At 43.3% G+C, this 21,663-nt stretch overlaps 1 protein-coding gene across 1 annotated transcript in view; it reads right to left on the reverse strand.

Moving 5' to 3' along the window:
• Nucleotides 1-1,109: 1,109 nt before the first annotated feature.
• The window catches only part of LOC126092672 (uncharacterized), a 581,966-nt gene continuing 561,412 nt past the window's right edge, over nucleotides 1,110-21,663 (reverse strand). The window contains exon 3 of the mRNA XM_049908394.1: nucleotides 1,110-1,463. Within this exon, the coding sequence (XP_049764351.1) occupies nucleotides 1,110-1,463 (354 nt within the window). The remainder of the gene's footprint in view (nucleotides 1,464-21,663) is intronic.

The following is a 21,663-nucleotide window of genomic DNA, read 5'->3' on the forward strand; positions in this document are numbered from 1 at the left end:
AACGGTCCATTTTAACACGGATAATGTATTACGAAGCAAATACCGCCCGCACTGGCGGAATGTTACGTGATACCATGTACTTATACGTTTGTGAGTATTACAGCACCATCTGTCAGAAAGCGAAAAAAGTGGTCCAACTAAAACATTCATGTTTCTTTACGTACTATACGAATGTGTAATAAAAATGGGGGTTCCTATTTAAAAAAACGTACTTCATATGCGTTTGACCTATGGCAGCGCCATTTAGCGGGCCAACCATAGCGCTATCTGGTTTCCCCCTTCAAGCTAGAGAAGTTTCGTGCTTTGTAGTTTTTTCGTTTGATGTTTATTTCGTGAGATATTCGGCCCGGTCTCTATCAATGGACCACCCTGTATATTATTGTACCGCATATAGTTCGGAATATATGACGTCATAAACAATGAGATGTGTGGAAAAACTGCTGGATCATGCATGACGTTTAAATTTATTACTTCGTTGCTATTATGTCCATTCGCAACAAATTGTACAGGCAGTATTCACACATGCCGCTCAATGTACCAACCAAATTATACCTCACATAGCTGTAAATAAATACCCGGGCAATGCCGGATTTCGCTGCTAGTTATTCGTAAAATCGGGAACGAATTATTTCGAAAGTTATTACCGTTTTATGCCCCTACTTGGAACAAGAGCGAAAGCCGCACAGAGTGGTCGTGCGGTTAGAGGTGGCATGTTAGTAATTACGCGGCCCCTCCCGCCGGGGTTTCGAGTCCTTCACCGGGCACCGAGGTGTGTGTCGCGTTCTTAGCGTAAGTTAAAGTAGTGTGGAAGTCTAAGGACCGCTGATTTCATCAGGTTGGTCCGTTAGAAATGCACACACATCTGAACATTTTGAACAAGAGGAAACAGTATATATAATTGCCTTACTCCTTCTCAGTGCGACTAAATGAAATATTTTCCGAGCGCTCACATTTTCCTGGGAGAATGTCTTCCACTTGTCCACCGGCGCTGGATATCACCCCCAGGCAAGAATTCGTGTCACTGAATCTGAGCGCTGTGTACGCTCCATCGAAGACAAGTGGAATCATTTGGCAGCAAACCGCCTCAAACCTATATAGTTTTTCGTGTTTTATATTCCCTCGTGGCCTTGCTGCTCCTCTTCCCGGATCTGTGCAGACGCGGCGGCAAGATAAAAACGTAGACGGCGGCGGCAGGGGACGTGAAATGTCACGTACGGCCCCGGCGATCGGTGCGCAGTTCTTGCCGCGAGGTTGGCGGCGCTTCGCCTCGCGGCGCGGCGCGGCGCGGCGGGTTCTTCTGCGCCAGTGGTCCCAACCCAGCCGCAGCCCTGAAGAAATAGCTCGCGCTCCGGCGCCGAGATTGGCGCCGTGCTGTCGTGCGCCGCATACCGCCGTCCCGACGGCCCGCCGCTCCTCACAAGTACGGTCACTAAAAAGGAGCGCGCGTGCCAAGGCGGCGACCGCTGGACCTTCCCACCTCCTTGCAGATAACAGAATACGAAGCAGAAGCAAACGTTCTACCCTTCGCTATTCGCCGCTACGTTGAGTGCAGAAGCACGAGCATTATGGAAATTTTCTTTTGGGTAGTTGGCTTGTCTGGAAAGAACATAATAAAAGCAGTTGGACAGCTCATTTCCGAGGTGCATTCAAGTTCTAAGGCCTCCGATTTTTTTTCTAATTAACTACTCACCCGAAATCGATGAAACTGGCGTTACTTCTCGGCGTAATCGCCCTGCAGACGTACATATTTTTCACAACGCTGACGCCATGATTCCATGGCAGCGGCGAAGGCTTCTTTAGGAGTCTGTTTTGACCACTGGAAAATCGCTGAGGCAATAGCAGCATGGCTGGTGAATGTGCGGCCACGGAGAGTGTCTTTCATTGTTGGAAAAAGCCAAAAGTCACTAGGAGCCAGGTGAGGTGAGCAGGGAGCATGAGGAATCACTCCAAAGTTGTTATCACGAAGAAACTGTTGCGTAACGTTAGCTCGATGTGCGGGTGCGTTGTCTTGGTGAAACAGCACACGCGCAGCCCTTCCCAGACATTTTTGTTGCAGTGCAGGAAGGAATTTGTTCTTCAAAACATTTTCGTAGGATGCACCTGTTACCGTAGTGCCCTTTGGAACGCAATGGGCAAGGATTACGCCCTCGCTGTCCCAGAACATGGACACCATCATTTTTTCAGCACTGGCGGTTACCTGAAATTTTTTTGGTGGCGGTGAATCTGTGTGCTTCCATTGAGCTGACTGGCGCTTTGTTTCTGGATTGAAAAATGGCATCCACGTCTCATCCATTGCCACAACCGACGAAAATAAAGTCCCATTCATGCTGTCGTTGCGCGTCAACATTGCTTGGCAACATGCCACACGGGCAGCCATGTGGTCGTCCGTCAGCATTCGTGGCACCCACCTGGATGACACTTTTCGCATTTTCAGGTCGTCATGCAGGATTGTGTGCACAGAACCCACAGAAATGCCAACTCTGGAGGCGATCTGTTCAACAGTCATTCGGCGATCCCCCAAAACAATTCTCTCCACTTTCTCGATCATGTCGTCAGACCAGCTTGTGTGAGCCCGAGGTTGTTTCGGTTTGTTGTCACACGATGTTCTGCCTTCATTAAACTGTCGCACCCACGAATGCACTTTCGACACATCCATAACTCCATCACCACATGTCTCCTTCAAATGTCGATGAATTTCAATTGGTTTCACACCACGCAAATTCAGAAAACGAATGATTGCACGCTGTTCAAGTAAGGAAAACGTCGCCATTTTAAGTATTTAAAACAGTTCTCATTCTCGCAGCTAGTGGTAAAAGTCCATCTGCCGTACGGTGCTGCCATCTCTGGGACGTATTGACAATGAACGCGGCCTCATTTTAAAACAATGCGCATGTTTCTCTCTCTTGCCAGTCCGGAGAAACAAAATCGGAGGCCTTAGAACTTGAATGCACCTCGTAGATAATTTTACAACTGGGAGTGTCTAGCTTAAATTCAATGTCCTGCATGAAAATTTTAAATGAAGGGACAGAGAGCTATAAAAGTGCGAAATCTATGTTAGTGACAGACGTATGTTATTCTGTATGATCTATAACTTCGTCCAGAGGGTATAACGGGGCAGATATTTTTGTGTGTGGTGCAGTAATAAAAAAATGGTTCAAATGGCTATAAGCACTATGGGGCTTAACATCTAGTGTCATCAGCCCCCTAGACTTAGAACTACTTAAAACTAACTAACCTAAGTACGTCACACACACCCACGTCCGAGGCAGGATTCGAACCTAGCAGCAGCGCGGTTCCGGACTGAAGCGGCTAGAACAGCTCAGCCACCGCGGCCGGCGGTGCAGTAATAGGGTCTACGTATACTCATCCGTGTTTTTTTCTCTGTGTCGATCAGTCTCCTAACAAACACGTCACATAATTTACTATCATGAACCAGGTACACTTTGACCGATTTTTCGTATTCAGATGTGTTTATCATGAGTGCTTTTTTAACGTCTGTGATATTTATGTTAATTAACATAGGAACTTGTATGAAAGGATTACATATTATTTCGTACAAGACGGTTTCTAAAATTCACAGGAAAAAATGCAAAAAGGAAATTGGTGAGTGATGGCATAGCTTATGGGATATACTGACCGGCCAATACGTCCAGCATAACTGTCAACTATCATTCAATTTGTGGTCAGTATTTCGAAAACGCAATGAAACTTTGACCACCCCGAAATAAACACATCGATCTAAGGCTTTCTTATGTGCTTTATTAAGTCTCATAAAAGATAAGAAACCTAAATGGTACCTAAATCAAATAGTGTGATCCATAACCAAAATTATAAATCTGATGAAAGTTACTAGGATGAAGTACCACACATACAGTCTGAAATTTACTTGAGAAGAATACCTTCAATTTCATCCATCTTTAACGTACGTGGGAAACTCAAAAATTACCTACAATTTTGCCGTAACGTTTGTTACATTGCGCACGTCGTCTTCTGTCCTCGCACATGTGATTCTTATGCTGTTATGGTAATGCCGTGACAGTTTCATCGTGTTTCCGCCATTGTTCTTCCTTCTGTTGCAGATATACCACGGCCGCTCCATTAGAATTGTGCACCAAAGAGCAACAACGGGCGGTGATCCGATTCCTCTGGTCGGAGGGTGTCAAAGGGTCAGACATTCATCGCAGAGTATCATTACAATGTGGGAGAAGTGCACAGTGTTTTTGTGGATCGAGAAGTTTAAAAGTTGTCGAACAAGTGTAAAGCATGAAGAGGGTGCGGGACGACCATCAACCTCCACTACGGATGACAACATTGAGAAAGCTCGTGAGATGGTTCTGACGAATAGGCGAATCACTGTGGATGAGGTAGCATCCGCCTTTAACATCAGCCATGGCTCCGCCCATCACATCACCCACGACGAGCTCGGTGTACACAAGGTCTGTGCACGGCGGTTACCAAGAAAGCTTACCGACGACCTTAACCTCACCCGTCAACGTGAATGTCAACAATTACTCACTCGCTTCAACAACGAAGCTCCAACATTTGAGCAGAATTGTCACCGGAGATGAAACAAGGGTGCATCACTACTAACCTGAGTCAAAGTTCCAGAGTGTACAGTGGAAACGTCCTGGATCGCCGACGAGGAAAAAATTCAAGATAGGGCCATCGGCCGGGAAGGTTGTCTTAACTGTGTTTTGGGACTCGCAGGGGCCCATACTGGCAGAGTTCATGGAAACGGGAACGACTATCAACACCGCGGGGTATAGTGAATTGTTGGTAAAGAAGCTGAAGCCAGCAATTCGCACCAAACGTCGAGGTTTGTTGTCGAAAAAGGTGTTGTTGTTGCTCGACAATGCACGACCACACACGGCCAGTTGTAAGTAGGCTGTTTATGTTTTCTTTATGTAAGTAGGCTGTTTAGATTTTTATATTGGTAATGCCACGTAGCGCTCTGTATGAAAATCACTGGCTGTGCTGTGTGCAGCCTGTGGCTAGTTTGCATTGTTGTCTGCCATTGTTGTTATGAACTGCTATAGCTGGATGTGAACAGCGCGTAGCGTTGCGCAGTTGGAGGTGAGCCGCCAGCAGTGGTGGATGTGGGGAGAAAGATGGCGGAGTTTTGATAATTTGTAATACTGGATGTCAATTATGAATATTAAGGTAAATACATTGTTTGTTCTCTATTAATATCTTTCATTTGCTAACTATCCCTATCAGTAGTTAGTGCCTTCAGTAGTGTGAATCTTTTATTTAGCTGGCAGTAGTGGCGTCGCTGTATTGCAGTAGTTCGAGTAACGAAGATTTTTGTGAGGTAAATGATTTCTGAAAGGTATAGTTTAATGTTACTCAGGGCCATTCTTTTGCAGGGATTTTTGATAGTCAGATTGCGTTGCGCTAAAATTATTGTGTGTCAGGTTAAGCACAGTCTTGTATAAATTGTTCAAAGGGGACGTTTCACAGTCACACTATTAAAACCATCAAAAAGATGAAATTTGGGGTATTGGAACACCCTCCCTATAGCCCAGACCTTGTTCTAAGTGACTTTCACTTGTTTGGGCCACTCAAGGATGCTTTTCATAGTCGCCGATTTGCTTCAGATGTAGACGTACGAAATGCGGTACAAAAGTGGCTTCACGACCAATCGAAAACCTATTATTTGAAAGGAAAACGTAAGCTCGTTGATCGTTGGGCCAAGTGCATTGAGAAGGAGGGAGATTACGTAGAAAAATTATGTGCATTGTATACCTTAGCTTCATGTTAATAAACGGTAGAATGGAAACTGTAGATAATTTTTGACTTGCCCTCGTAAATACTCGTTTCAAAACACCCAGTGCAGTTAGAACTAAGTTTATCTGTTCTTCATATGTTGATCCAATATCTGGCACTTGTGTCCAAACTTCATTCCTTGTTTCTGGAGATATTTGACATTATACTCGTGTGTTATACCCGGATCAATGCGTGGACTTCAACAGCTTCCAATTTTAGCAATATTTGACTGACATTTGTTTATCTTACTTATAGCCACATCTATAATTACCAATGAGCCTTCATCTATATACCGCTTGTTAATGTTTGTATTCATTAGTTCCACACTCTCATTGGCATCAACACTGTTCAACAAACTGTGTATTTGTAATTCTGAGGCAACAATGAGCAGTGGTTATAGTAACACGAAAACAGAGAAATCGTGCACACGACCTCAGAAATCGTAATATACTGGCAGACATATACATGTGAATAAAAAAGCGACAATGAAATTAATACCCCTAGCTGCATACAGGAGTTGATATAAGTCAACAGGGACAGTTGAAAATATGCCCCGACCAGGACTTGAACCCGGGATCTTTTGCTTACATGGCAGACGCTCTATCCTTCTTCTTTTGGTTAATCTCATTTCGTCAGTTTTGTTCGTTGCGTTCGGGGCGGACGGCCCATGACACCCGTTGCGGGAATCGCCAGTAAAGTCGGCAGTAATGAGTATGATGGACAGGGGCAATATGAATATAGTGCAGGACAATAAGTTGCGCATGTGGGTCTCACGGGAGACGTGCCAGAGGTAGCTCCTTGCAGTCGCACTATCCTCTGGGTCCTTGGTGGCTCAGATAGATAGAGCGTCTTCCATTTAAGCAGGAGATCCTGGGTTCGAGTCCCAGTCAGGACACAAATTTTCAACTGACCTCGTTGACTTATATTAACGCCTGTATGCAGCTAGGGGTATTCATTTCATTGTAATTTTATTCTAACGAGCTGCATGGACATGTCCGAAAGAACAGATACCATCTTCATACATAAATAAAAAAGCTAATCACTGATCTATTTTGAGGATTAATCGAGGAACATACATGATGTATTTTAAAAAACCGACGGCTCTGCGGCCAAATGATAATGATGGATTAGCACAACCAGATTTTAACATTCTTTTGTATTCAGTTCACGACAGGTTCGCTAACTGTTTCACGAGTAAATTGGCGCAACATCTAGCTTATTCCGACGGAACTTTATCACCAAGCAGTTTTCACTAAACACCCAAGTCAGAGCCAGCAAAGAGCTGTAAAACTTCTGATCTATGAGTGTACGAGTGGTGAAAGTAACCACGGCTTCCAATATATATACTGCGTACGGTACCTGAGGTTTTCTGCACAGTCATAACTGCAACACTTAGTCTGCAAGAAACCATTTTTGTGCATGCATCCACATTTCAATACCTGACTTGCTGCCCAGGGGAAAATAAGGATTAATGGATTGTTCGTGCCACATGTACGTCAAAGTGCTAACCAACCTAAAAATATACTACTCCTAATAGTTATAGCTGCTCTTTTTGAAATGAAGAAAAAACTGATGTAATGTTGCTGAATACACTGTTCTCAAGTCACCAACAAACTTTTTCTGCGCTTACACCCCATAAACACTCCAGTAACAACCACAAAAGTCTAAGAGTGTCACACCATTATGTGCAGTAATAATTGCACAACACTACCAACCAACATAAACGCACATTACACATACATTCTTAACAATACAACAAACAAGTGCTATTTTGTTCAAATTCTAATCTGTTGCGAGATGGAAACCACAGTGAAAATAAAAAAAATATTTATAACATGTAGCTACACACCTTCCTGAAACTTCTCTACAAGGTCTCCGCTCCGAGTTAGATATTTTTGTAGCGTTTTACCAACTTTACAAACCCTTGTTGTAGGAAGCAGACACCTGTACTTTCCGCCCATTACCTACGCTGGTCTGCACCTTGTTGTCTGTGCCACAATTCTGTCCTCATAGGCAGCGGCTCGTGTGAGCAAAGAGATGAAAATCGAGGAATCAACGTCGAGTACGAATAGCGTGTGACCACACTTCCCATTGAAAACGCTGCAGGAGTGTATTTCTGGCAGCTGCAGTGAGTTCTTTTAACACTGGCCCACTTTGCTGTCGTGCGTGGGAGTTACGTTATGTGTGCTGCGTGTAATCAGGCGGAAACGCTTAATGGATGGCAAAATGCACTTCACACTTGGCGAGGAACTCTGTTGTTCTAGGAATCTTTATTTGCTCAGTGCGCACCCAGAACTGAAAGGAGTGCCATGACACAATCGTCGGTCATGCGGGAGACGCATCAACGCAAAGCTTCATTAGATTTTCAACATGGTTTTAATTTCACGTCTGGAACCGCGCGACCGCTACGGTCGCAGATTCGAATCCAGCCTCGGGCTGGATATGTGTGTGATGTCCTTAGGTTAGTTAGGCTTCAGTAGTTCTAAGTCTAGGGGACTGATGACTTCAGATGTTAAGTCCCATAGTGCTCAGAGCCATTTGCACCATCCTTTTTTTTTTTTTTTTTTTAATTTCGCGACATCGGGGGTTGAAAAAAATGGTCCTTGTAGCTGTGTAAAGTTCCTACTGCAACATGATGCACACCATTTTTCTCTCTCAGACACACACACACACGCACACACACACACACACACACACACACACACACACGCACACGCACACAAAATTATATATATATATACAAAACTCATATGTAATTGTGCTCTGTCCCCTCCTGTATCTCTGCACATGTATATATGTATACAGAGAGATCTTTGATCACACGAATAAGTAAAGTAAATTAGTTATCTTCAGGACAAAATAATGCTTGTTGCAAGGTAATATGTCCGTTACATACTGAAAGTACATTTTTGTCCTGACATATGTCATTTGGCTGGATCGCAATACATTTATTATCCTTCTTCGTCATACCCATCGGCGGTTCAAACTAACATCTGAAACAATATATTACGTCAACAATTGTACTCTACGTTACAGTAACAAGCTGCTTCTCCACAAAGACATAGTAATCTGTATAGTGAACATTTCCATCATTGTCCCATAATCAGTCAATAACAGACAAGTCGACATTGTAGTTGATGGACAAGAATCGGAAGTAGCATCATAAAAGAACTGAAAACTTGTTGTTCAGGGTGACAAGCGAAACAACAAACATTAAGGGCGCAATGAGGCCAGATCACTGTGTGAGATGCACTGTGCCACAGGAGCTCTACACCAGTGAAGCACTGCATGACGTCTACTACACACCATCCCAACATCTTCCGTTTTCCCACAGTACAAGAGTCGGGAATGGGTGGAAGCTGGCGAAAGCTTGCTTCGGTCTACAGCGGGTAGTATGAGAGACAGCATGCTTTTGACTCAAGTATTAGAAATATTTTTACTCGGAACGCCTATCTCAAACTGTCTAAGAAAAAGGGGTCTCAGTTTTTTACGATCTAAAGTGTTCTTCGACAAGATGGATAGACATTACAGCCTCTCCCACTTTTTACAGGCTTTTATTGTCTTCAGCTATTTGTTGCTAAGTTTTCATTCATCGCGTGATTTGTTTTATTTTATCTATCGGAACTGAAATTTTGTATCTGTCTGTGAGATTTATGAAACTGCTGAATGAAAATGTAGAACAGAATATCAAAGATTTGAGCCTAACCATAAGATTCCAGGTCCAACATTCTCAGCACCGATGTCTGAATGTTCCCAGATCTACAGTGCATCAACTGCTGAACACTTAAACTAAATGCTTGTTTCTCCTAAAATATTCATTTCAACTTTTCTTTTGAAATGTTTGTATTACAAGTTTCTTTTTCTTCGTTTATAAGTATGTGGATGCATGAGTAAACTGTTTCGTGGTTCAGAGAACTAATAAAAATATTTTTTTTAAAGTTGTATTAATGCTTCAGAATATATTCTAGAATCACAGAAAGTTGACCCAAGAATTCATTTACTTTACCGAATAAAATGTATTCATTTGATTTCTTTGTTTCTCAGAACAGAGTTTAGCATAATGTTGAGTGTTCTCGAAATAGGTACCCACAGTTACGGTCTGAGTGTCACAGTATTACGTAATTTTTTTATGAAAGCACGAAGAAGAATTATATTTCTGCATTATATTAAAGTTCCACTCCTTCTTGAAAGGCAATCACCTCACCACTCACAACTATTGGGCCTTACAGTTCTCAGTTCAACGCGATTCAGCATTAATAAATATCAACAACAGCCAGTAAGCAAAAGAAAAAAATTCGGATTAAGCCACTCAGAACCACCTAAAGGCAATAGATATTTGTTAGTGTAACAGAGGAGGTAGTACATGTCAGAGAGCAGACTTGGCACTGATGGCAGGAGGTAATCAGCAGTCAAAGCCAGAGATTAGCATCTGTGCCACTTTTGACGGAGTGTGTCGCTGATCTGTTGTTGTGACCTTCAGTTCGAAGTTTGGCTTGAGGCACCTCAACATGCTAGTCCATCCTGCGCAAGCATCTTCTACTGATGCCTGTTGGAACCACATTCATTACACTTGCTCACTGTAACCATTCTTTGGTGTCCCTCTACAATTTTTGCCCTCTATTACTTCCTTCCAACTTAACGATTCCTTGACGACTCCTTTCAGTCAAGCCGTGCCACTCACTTCCTTTCTCCCTGATTCGACTTAGCTTCTTCTTCTCACTTAATCTACAGCATTCTTCTCTAGTACCACACTTCGAAAGCCTCAATTTTCTTTTTATCTGTACCGTTTATCTACCACGTTGCTCTTCCACAAGAAACTATACACGTGAAAAATATTTTCAGAAGGACTTCCTAATACATAAATTACATCAGATGTTAAAAGTCTTCCATTTTCAGAAAATTCAACAATCGTACATCTGAATTTGTATTTTTACTTCTGAACCTGTAGTCTAGTGACAGCATCCCTGCTGATGGTCGAAACGTTGTGGGTCATGGGATTCAACGCAATCACTATTTACGTTTTCGATAAAATTCAACAGCAATGTCAGGTGAAGATTACAAGTAATCATCCGTGTCCTGCCAGTGGCATTGCCAAAGAGGGTGGAGGAGCCGACAGAGATTAACGTGACATTCTTGACTGTATGGTGTGAACCTGCTATTAGAAGTAAGAAGAAGCGGCACTGATGAACGCCACGAGGACGCAGAAAGCAATGGAAACCACTGTATTATAATTGCCAAATGTGTATCAGCAGGACTTGCGGCTAGTAACTGAAAAGTGTCTTGATATTTTCTCCCTTTGCAAAAGAAAGTGGCTAGGAAGTTACAAAATCTGACAAAAGGAATTCCAGGGTCGATATAGGTATATAAGGGGCCACTGAAGTACAGATGATAAGAATTTCTGGTGAACGAACATAGTGTAATGCGAACAGCATCAGAAAATAGAATAACTGGAATGCAAGGGTCAATGTAGGTGTATAAGGGGGGCCACTGGGGTGAAGATATGTACATAAAATTTTATGGTGAATGAAAAATGGTAAACTAGAGAGGGTTTCGCTATGAATTTGAAATCAGCGTCAACATTAACAGTAATAGGGCTGTTCTCATCGAAATCGACAGCCAGCGAACGCCAACAACAGTAGTTAAGGTATACATGCTGATGTAGCAAGCTGAAGATGAAGCGAAAGAGGAAATATAAATTCAGCGGATAAGTAATATAAAGGGATATGATTATCTAATAATGATGAGGGATGGGAACATGACAATAATGGAACAGAATATAGAGTTACAGGTGAATATGGGGTTGGTAGTCGTACTGAGACTAACTTGTTATGCAGGAGCCAAGGTAGCCACTGAGGGCTGGCAACCCATATTACACCACAGAGGACGAGGTTGTCTATGTCCAAGGCGTACCAAGAGCGCCAAGGTAGACACCGGCTATTTACAGACAAGATAATGGAAACAGACATTCCGAGCACTACTTCCTGAAGGTGGAGCTCGATCCACAGCCTGCAGAAAGTATCACTACGCCAAAACCTGAAGTGGCTGGACACAGCTATTTAGGGGCTAGAACCAGCCCCAAAGTTCAGTTAACTCCAGATGACGACCTCGTGTACTTTGACCGTTGAAGATTACGTCTTCTTCTCTGAATTGGACTCTTACTAGAGTGTGTGTGTGTGTGTGTGTGTGTGTGTGTGTGTATGTGTGTGTGTTACCATGAACCTTTGCTGAAAATTAGAAGAGAACTTTTGTTTGCCTCAATTAGGAGACTTTTATTGGCATCGTCATTGTTAACCTTCATTTGTTGTTCAGTGATCTATCTTGTGAACTTGCATCAATAAAAGTTGTGTTTTTGAAAAATTCTGAATTGTCAGTCACAACATTACTGAGTTCTTCAATAAATTTCAGTTAGTAACAAAATCTACATTGTTCAAACACCACAAGACGAGAAAATGTACACGGTCCACTCAGAGTAATACGACCACCCCCCTATATTCGACGTCAACGTGGAGGAATAACCACTCACAGACAGCAAGTGACAGCACTAGCGGTGGAGGGAATATAATGCGGTTCTGGGAGTCGCAAAAAACAGTATAGTCGTTGTCGTAATGCGGAAACAGAGCGAATTATGACTTCCAAAACGTCACGACCATTGGCTTTCGGACCAAGGATAGAAGCATTTACGAAACAGCTAAGTTTGTAAACTGATCGCATGATGTCGTGGTTAAGGTACTCCGTGCAGCCCAAAATGGCGTCATCCAAAACTAGTGCAGAGGCAACTGTGGTGCATCACAGGCGATAGATGACAGGGTTGAACGAGGGCTGCGGGAATGAGTACGGGCGAATAGTGCAATTGCTGAGCAACAGACCACCCAGAAGAACCTAAAGGCTACTAACAGCGGCTCTTCAAGGACGTTTTAGCGAACTTGGATGCGTTTGGGCCTCTGCAGCAGGTACTTGCTTAATGCACCCATGCTGATTGCGGTTCATCCGCGACTAAGCCTGGATCTGCACGCCAGTACTTCAATTGGACGTCCACTGAGAGGTGATAGGTGGCATTTTCAGTTGAGTCGCGTTTTATGTTCCATCAGACAGATGGCCGTTAGCATGTACGGAGTTAAACGTCTGAAAGCAAACACCTTGCACCAATCGTCAGAAGTGTTGAGGCCGGATGAGTGAGCGTTATGGCCTGGGGAATGTTTTCGTGGCATTCCCTGGGTGATATCGTCATTGTGGCCACTGGGATCAATGTAAGTACGCATCTGTTCTCGACGACCATGTGCACCCCTACATGCAGTATGCTTTCCCTGGCATGTAGGTATCTAACAGCAGGAGAATGCAACGTGTCAAACAGCTATCAGTATTCGTTCGTGGTTCGAAGCTCATCAGAATGAGTTTACACTACATCCCTCACTGCCAAAGTCTGTGAATTGAAAACCAACCAAGAACCTGTTGGACCATCTAGATCAGACATTTCACGCCAAGGATCCACAACCGAGAAATGTAGTGCAGCTGGTTATGGCACGAGAGTCGGCATGGCTCCTCATCCTTCGCTGACTCTTCCTGCATGCCTCGAAGCAGTTCGCATTGCAACAGATTGTTTTCACGATTTATGTGACTGGACAGTGTAGTTGGATAAGGCTGTAGATACTCCGATGATAAATACCACAGTATGCAGCTCAATTCAAGACTAATGGATGACTGCTGCGGTCCCAGGTTCGAATCCTGCCTCGGGCATGGATGTGTGTGGTGTCCTTAGGTTAGTTAGGTTTAAGTAGTTCTAAGTTCTAGGGGACTTATGACCTAAGATGTTGAGTCCCATAGTGCTCAGAGCCATTTGAACCACTAATGGATGTCTTTATAAAGAGCAATCACATATGCGGAGAGACAAAAATTTGTATTAGGAAGATCATTGCAAAGGAAACTTGGGTAATGGAACAAATACTTCAGATGAGCGAAGAGAGACAAACGTCCAGGAACAGACAGAAAAATAGCAATGAAACATGGTAGCTAGGGAGAACAAGATTCGGTGTGGACAGGACCTTACTCAGTTACCCTTGTTTGCTCAGATTTTTTTATTAGATCACATGCACTTTATTGGGAACCAATTGCAATTGAGGTTGACAATAAGATTAATTATCAGATTTGACTAATAAGACACAATTTATAACAAAAAAATTATTAAGCAAGCTACACTCGCGGCTGAAGGCCTTATTGACCAAAAATTCAAATTATTTGATGGCTGAAGACCCAAATAGTAATAAGTCAAAAACGATGGCTGAAGGCCTGGATAGAAAATTCTTAAAAATAGTAAAACTTTCCGAAGAGATACTAAAAAAATTTTAAAGAAAAAACAATCATCAAAATTTTACTATTAAAAGACAATATCTAATTTAAAAAATAGGCCGCGCGGGATTAGCCGAGCGGTCTGAGGCGCTGCAGACATGGACTGTGCAGCTGGTCCCGGCGGAGTTTCGAGTCCTCCCTCGGGCATGGGTGTGTGTGTGTGTGTGTATTTGTCCTTAGGATAATTTAGGTTGAGTAGTGTAAGCCTAGGGACTGATGACCTTAGCAGCTAAGTCCCATAAGATTTCACACACATCTGAACATTTTGAACATAAAAAAATTCTTAATACAAATTGCATTCACGGCTGAAGGCCTTATTGACCAGAAATTCAAATTAAATGTCGGCTGGAAGCCTCAATAGTAATAACTCAAAATTAAAATATTAAAAAAAGCAATCATTACAATCTGATCAAACCAAAAAAGAAGTGGGCCTCAGAAAGTGCTCAAGGATCGGCCTGGGGAAGTCGCTCAACTTCGCAACTGATGAGACAGGCAGCCAAGAGTTGTATTCACTTGACCGAATGGCAACTCAAATTAGTGATAGTTTAAACATATACCAACATTCTTACAAAATCTACCTAACGTCTGGTAATCAACACAATGATGGAATAACCCAGGCAAGGCGGAACCCGCAGACAGCACTGCGTCTTCAGAATCCAGTGTTTAGAACATCCAGAAGCAGAATCCAGTGTTTAGAACATCCAGAAGCAGAAGGAACCTCTACGGCCAAAGCAGTCCAACAGTAGCACCATATGCGAACCACAATGAAGAAGGTTGTCCATCTACACGCCATACCGGACAGCAGTGGCAAGGCGAGGAAAGGTACACTGCCGCGAAAGAACGCTAACCTCCAGGGCAGGTAACTGGGGCATTAGCGGCCACTAGTCAGGAAAATAGCGCTGTTTGAACTTCACCAATAAACATAAGGAATTCCATGATTAATAGTAAGAAGCGGAGGATGGGTAACTAATTTCTCCAACTCCAAACAATGCACTCGTTGCTTTTCATCTCAGCAACCCTGCGAGTAGCAACACATAAAGAAACGGCGTGATCTCAAAATAGTGGAGGTTTCACCACTGGGTTAATGTTCACTCAACTCAAACGTCGTGGGTCCGGTGGACAACGAGATTGTGGCCCTCGTAAATATAGCCCCTCGATCCAGCAGTGCCTGCGTGCCGCCAGCGGTCCTGGCATGTCCTTGCGCTCCCAGACCTCACTGCTGCTCTGTCCCAACCGAACTCTCCAACAAACTCTGACCCGGAAAACACATGACGCCTTTCCAAAGATAGTACCACGGTACTAGATATTGATAACCACTGCTGCTGCCACTCATGAACAGACAATGCTAGCAAATGTAGTGGCGCCAGTAAACACAAGAAGAAAACGAGACGCCACTATCCCTATTACACAATGGGATGCAGTGTCAGAGTAAAGCATCTAAAAGAGCTATGGAAGGCTTGGTTTCATACAAGGCTGAAACGATGGTTGAAATTCCAACGGAATTTCTTAAACAATTTATAATAGTGACAATCAAATGATTATTCAAGTTATGTGTAGAACGTTTGAGAAATGAGACATACCATCACTCTTTCGGAAAACAGCACACACATATATCCAAAGATAGCAAGGAGATTCAGATAATTTTACTGACTGACAATTCATATAGTACAACAGATGCCTAAATACAGGTGTTAAAACTATTATAATGTAAAACTGAATGAAAATGCCAATAGTCCGCTGCAACCGGACTTATTTTTTTACTTAAGTTGTTTAAAGCTCACACCACTGGTTTCGCAGCTTTCAAGTTGCATCTTCTGATGTATATAAATTCTATATCAAGTGATATAGGGAGTTACACAATGTGTGGCTAGACAAAATTCTCAGCCCTCCTCAACAGATAAAAATTATCATCAATGATGAATGATTAAGTCATGTTAAAATAACGAACTGTCATCACTTTGCTCATTAATATATGCTCCTGTCGGCCTATGACACGCAACAGACAGTGCCCGTCATAAATGATACCTAGGAAAGTAATGGTCTCAAAAGCCAACATCCTTATGTTTGTTTGTCATCATCGTAATAATAATCGTCGTAGCTGACAACAGAAACTACGAGGTGTCCTTTGTGTTGTCGGAGCGTTTGCGGTGCCTGCTGTCTAGATACTGACACGGACCGTCTCACTTTTATATTTTAATAGTTTCAACAGCTGTATTTAAACATCTGCTGTATCAGTTCCCATCAAATACACGCATCAAGGTCAGGTAAGTGCGAGATCTATCGTACAATCAGATTTACAGCTCAGCCATCCAATTTTCCGACAAAAATAATTTTCCAAAGAACTGGAAAGAATATTGAGGAACTGTTGGATGACGATCAGTTCGGCTTTAGCAAAACCAGAGGCAGTTCTAACGTTGCAGTTGATAAATGAAGTAAGAACGTAGGACAATCAAGACGGGCTCATCGGATTTGTCTATCTGCAAAATGCGTTTGACAATGTGAAATGGTGTAAGATATTCAAAAATTATGAGAACTGCAGTGGTAAGCTGCAGGATAAAATGGGTATTATATAATATGTACAAGATCCAAGAGGGAACAACAAGACTGGAAGACCAAGAACGAAGTGCTCAGACTAAAAATCTCGTAAGATAGGGAAGCAGTTATTCGTCACAATTGCTGAATCTATATGTTGAAGGTGCAACGATGGAAACAAAAGAAAGTTTCAAGAGTGGGATCAGAGTTCAGGGCGAGAGGATATCAGTTATAAAGTTCGGTGATGACACTTCAGTCCGCTGCGAAAGAGAAGAACTGTAGCAATTTTTGAATGAAACGAACAGTCTAACGGGTATAAAATATGGGCTGAGAGTAAGTCAAAGTAAGGTGAACGTAATGAGAAGTAACAGAAATGAGAACAGCGAGAAGCATTAACATCAGAATTGGTGGTCATGAGGTACATGAAGTTAAGGAATTATGCTGCTTAAGCAGCAAAATAGCCCATGAGGGACGGAGCAAGGGCATCAAAAGCAGAGTAGCACTGGTAAAAATGGCATACATGGTGAAGACAAGTCTTAATTTGAAGAGAAATTTTCTGAGAATGTACGCCTAGAGCACAGCATTGTATGGCAGTGAAACATGGATTGTCAGAGAACCGGAACAAAAGAATATAGAAGAATCTGAGATGTGATGCTACAGAAGAATGTAGAAAATTAGATGGACAGATAAGAAATGAGAAGGTTCTTCATAGAATCGGTGAAGAATGGAACATCTAAAAAACATTGACAAGGAAAGAGATAGGGGAATAGGACTCGTGTTATTAAAATTTGAGTGACTTATTTCCATGGAACTAGAAGAAGTTGTAGAGGTTAAAAATCTTGGGGCTAGACAGAGTTTGGTATACATCCTACAAATAACCGTCAACGTAGGCTGCAAGCGCTACTCTGAGAGCAAGACGTTAGCGCAGGAAAGGAATTCTGGGAGGGATGCATCAAACCAGTGATAAGATTGATAACACAAAAAAATTTCTTTATTTCGTTCAGTTGATGTTGCAAATCATTTCCTGTCACTTACGAAATTATCACGTCATTGGCAAACCTCAACACTTTTCATTTCTTCTAGTTAAACTTAAATCCCTCAGCTTCAGGTTTGTCTCGAATGAAAAACAGCCCGCAGTTGCACTAAATACTACTTATTTTAAACCTTGACCATGGTTTCTGCTATAATAATATAGCCTTCTTCAGAATTCCTAAAAAATGATCAAATAACATCGAGACCAGTGATACAATCTACACATAAACCTCAAAATTATGTAAGTGATAACATATTCTTACGTACACACTAATAAATGAAAAATGTCTTAGCGCAGCTGCTGCGTCAAGAGCAATAAAATAACTTCAACAGACATAAGCCTGTTTCGAACATGAGTAAAATTACATACACTCCTGGAAATGGAAAAAAGAACACATTGACACCGGTGTGTCAGACCCACCATACTTGCTCCGGACACTGCGATAGGGCTGTGCAAGCAATGATCACACGCACGGCACAGCGGACACACCAGGAACCGCGGTGTTGGCCGTCGAATGGCGCTAGCTGCGCAGCATTTGTGCACCGCCGCCGTCAGTGTCAGCCAGTTTGCCGTGGCATACGGAGCTCCATCGCAGTCTTTAACACTGGTAGCATGCCGCGACAGCGTGGACGTGAACCGTATGTGCAGTTGACGGACTTTGAGCGAGGGCGTATAGTGGGCATGCGGGAGGCCGGGTGGACGTACCGCCGAATTGCTCAACACGTGGGGCGTGAGGTCTCCACAGTACATCGATGTTGTCGCCAGTGGTCGGCGGAAGGCGCACGTGCCCGTCGACCTGGGACCGGACCGCAGCGACGCACGGATGCACGCCAAGACCGTAGGATCCTACGCAGTGCCGTAGGGGACCGCACCGCCACTTCCCAGCAAATTAGGGACACTGTTGCTCCTGGGGTATCGGCGAGGACCATTCGCAACCGTCTCCATGAAGCTGGGCTACGGTCCCGCACACCGTTAGGCCGTCTTCCGCTCACGCCCCAACATCGTGCAGCCCGCCTCCAGTGGTGTCGCGACAGGCGTGAATGGAGGGACGAATGGAGACGTGTCGTCTTCAGCGATGAGAGTCGCTTCTGCCTTGGTGCCAATGATGGTCGTATGCGTGTTTGGCGCCGTGCAGGTGAGCGCCACAATCAGGACTGCATACGACCGAGGCACACAGGGCCAACACCCGGCATCATGGTGTGGGGAGCGATCTCCTACACTGGCCGTACACCACTGGTGATCGTCGAGGGGACATTGAATAGTGCACGGTACATCCAAACCGTCATCGAACCCATCGTTCTACCATTCCTAGACCGGCAAGGGAACTTGCTGTTCCAACAGGACAATGTACGTCCGCATGTATCCCGTGCCACCCAACGTGCTCTAGAAGTTGTAAGTCAACTACCCTGGCCAGCAAGATCTCCGGATCTGTCCCCCATTGAGCATGTTTGGGACTGGATGAAGCGTCGTCTCACGCGGTCTGCACGTCCAGCACAAACGCTGGTCCAACTGAGGCGCCAGGTGGAAATGGCATGGCAAGCCGTTCCACAGGACTACATCCAGCATCTCTACGATCGTCTCCATGGGAGAATAGCAGCCTGCATTGCTGCGAAAGGTGGATATACACTGTACTAGTGCCGACATTGTGCATGCTCTGTTGCCTGTGTCTATGTGCCTGTGGTTCTGTCAGTGTGATCATGTGATGTATCTGACCCCAGGAATGTGTCAATAAAGTTTACCCTTCCTGGGACAATGAATTCACGGTGTTCTTATTTCAATTTCCAGGAGTGTATGACAACGTATGTCCAACGCCACTAACTCTGTTTACTCGGCGCACGGTCGTCAAGTGTGCTGCACGCCACGCACCATAGGTGGCGCTCACCACAGTGACCTACGTCACACCGTTTACCAGGCAACTAGCCAATATGTACGACAACAAAATAATAACAAGCCTACATATGCAAATGAGGAACCATACACTATTAATGAAAATGTCCAACAGATGAAATACTGTTGCATACGATCGTTAGAAGGGTAGAACATTAACAATTTCATATAACAGAGTCTGTCGTATCATTATTTGATGCATTATCCAGAAACGAGACTATCATATGCAAATATAACTTCAGCTTATACTATACGCTCTAATAGCTTATTGGACAAATTGTACCAGCCGACCGTGGTCGTTGTACATAGCCACATAACCAATGTTTGACGTTATCTCTACGACTACCACCCTAGTGCATGAGTGCAGTAACATGATACAAGATGCCAAAGGGCACATTAACGCAACTGTCTCAACATAAACCACTGTTAACATTGTGGTATTGATAGCAACGGTGCCCGGCGTATTAAAGTTATTAGGCTGGCAATACGACAGCGCCCTCTAGTGGGTGCTGTCCAGATCTACTAGCTCCGCTCCAGATTCTCCCCATTTGATGAAGAGCAGACGGCAGGGATGCTTCGCACCTCATTGCAAAGTTATGTATTCTTATCGCTAGAGTAAAGGTAATTTAAATTCATACTGCAGTACCGACGTGTTTTATCTCACCTCCTCCTACTTGCATCCTTCATTCTGCCTATCTTTCAGTTACCGGAGTAGACCCACGCGCCGCCTTCCAGGCGGAATACAAACAACATAAACGTAGCTCAAGACTCTTTATGACAAATTCCTACCGGAGCATTATCCTAAAACATTAGTTTAAAATAATCATACAATCATATGGCACAATCGAGTAACTACTAGTGTTCATCTGCTACGACCAATAGGGGCTGAAAACCTTCAAGGAAGCTGGAACTTTTGAAATAAGACTGGTCACTCAGTAAATTCCTACTGTCAAACCTTTTGTGCTTGTATATCTGCACCTCCTCCAATAAATCTAATTTCATACACTTTGCTTCTTTACACAGTATTTCAGTGTCGTTAGCACGTTGGGGCGTATGTAAGTAATAAGTTATCACTTACCTAATTTTGAAGTTTATGTGTAGATTGTATCACTGGTCTAGATATTATTTTGATCATTATTTAGGACTTCTGAAGAAGGCTATGTTATTATAGCAGAAACCATGGTCAAGGTTAAAAGTAAACAGAATTTAGTGCAACTGTGGGCTGTTTTTCATTCGAGAAAATTTTGTAACGGTTGCTGTCGTCGCTGCCATGATAAGAATAATCTTCAGGTTTCTCTTCTTACTTCCTCATTGCGTAGATTGGAAAACATCACGGATATACTACCACCGTGCCACACTCTCAATTACTACCTCACTTCCGTGCTCTTCGACTGTTGTAACTGCAGTCTGATTTCTGCACAGATTGTAGATTACTTTACGCACTTAGCATGTGTGAGTATAGGTCATCTAACAGACAACAATAAAGGCGCTTTTAACGAAATATATTTGTGCATGAAAGAAATTGTTTAATTTGAGGTAACGATTTCCTGCGCATTGCAGTTCACATTCAAAACCAGGAGTTAATCTAGAACCACTGTGGCTGTTTAGGACGTGCCAACGCCTTGCCAGATCTGACAAACACCCCTTATCTGCTAAAAAGAATTAGGAACAACTCCAACAATCTCGAAAAATCTTCAATAATCAAGCATCACTTACAAGCTAACAACAGTTATCTGATGCTAATTCTCCATATTACTTATGTTCACAGTGAGACAGAATATCATGTAAGTCTAGCTCCAAACTAAAAGCTGGCTGCACTACAAGTAACTTCAACCTCCTATCAGAAAATCCCCGCACTTTCCACTACATGCTATGTGTCGTGTGAAAATATCTCTCGAAACAACTTCGACCAGAAACGACCGGTACTTTGTTGAGCACTACCTTTGTACTATGGTTGAGTTACCGGATTCACTATCAGTCATTATTGTCACACATTTCCACTTACGTATACACTACTGGCCATCACATTTTCTCGCAAGTTGGGTGCATAGATCCTGAGAAATCAGTACCCAGAACAACGACCTCAGGCCGTTGTAACAGCC

This window comes from Schistocerca cancellata, chromosome 7 (genome assembly GCF_023864275.1).
Source record: "Schistocerca cancellata isolate TAMUIC-IGC-003103 chromosome 7, iqSchCanc2.1, whole genome shotgun sequence".
Classification (NCBI taxonomy): Eukaryota; Metazoa; Arthropoda; class Insecta; order Orthoptera; family Acrididae; genus Schistocerca; species Schistocerca cancellata.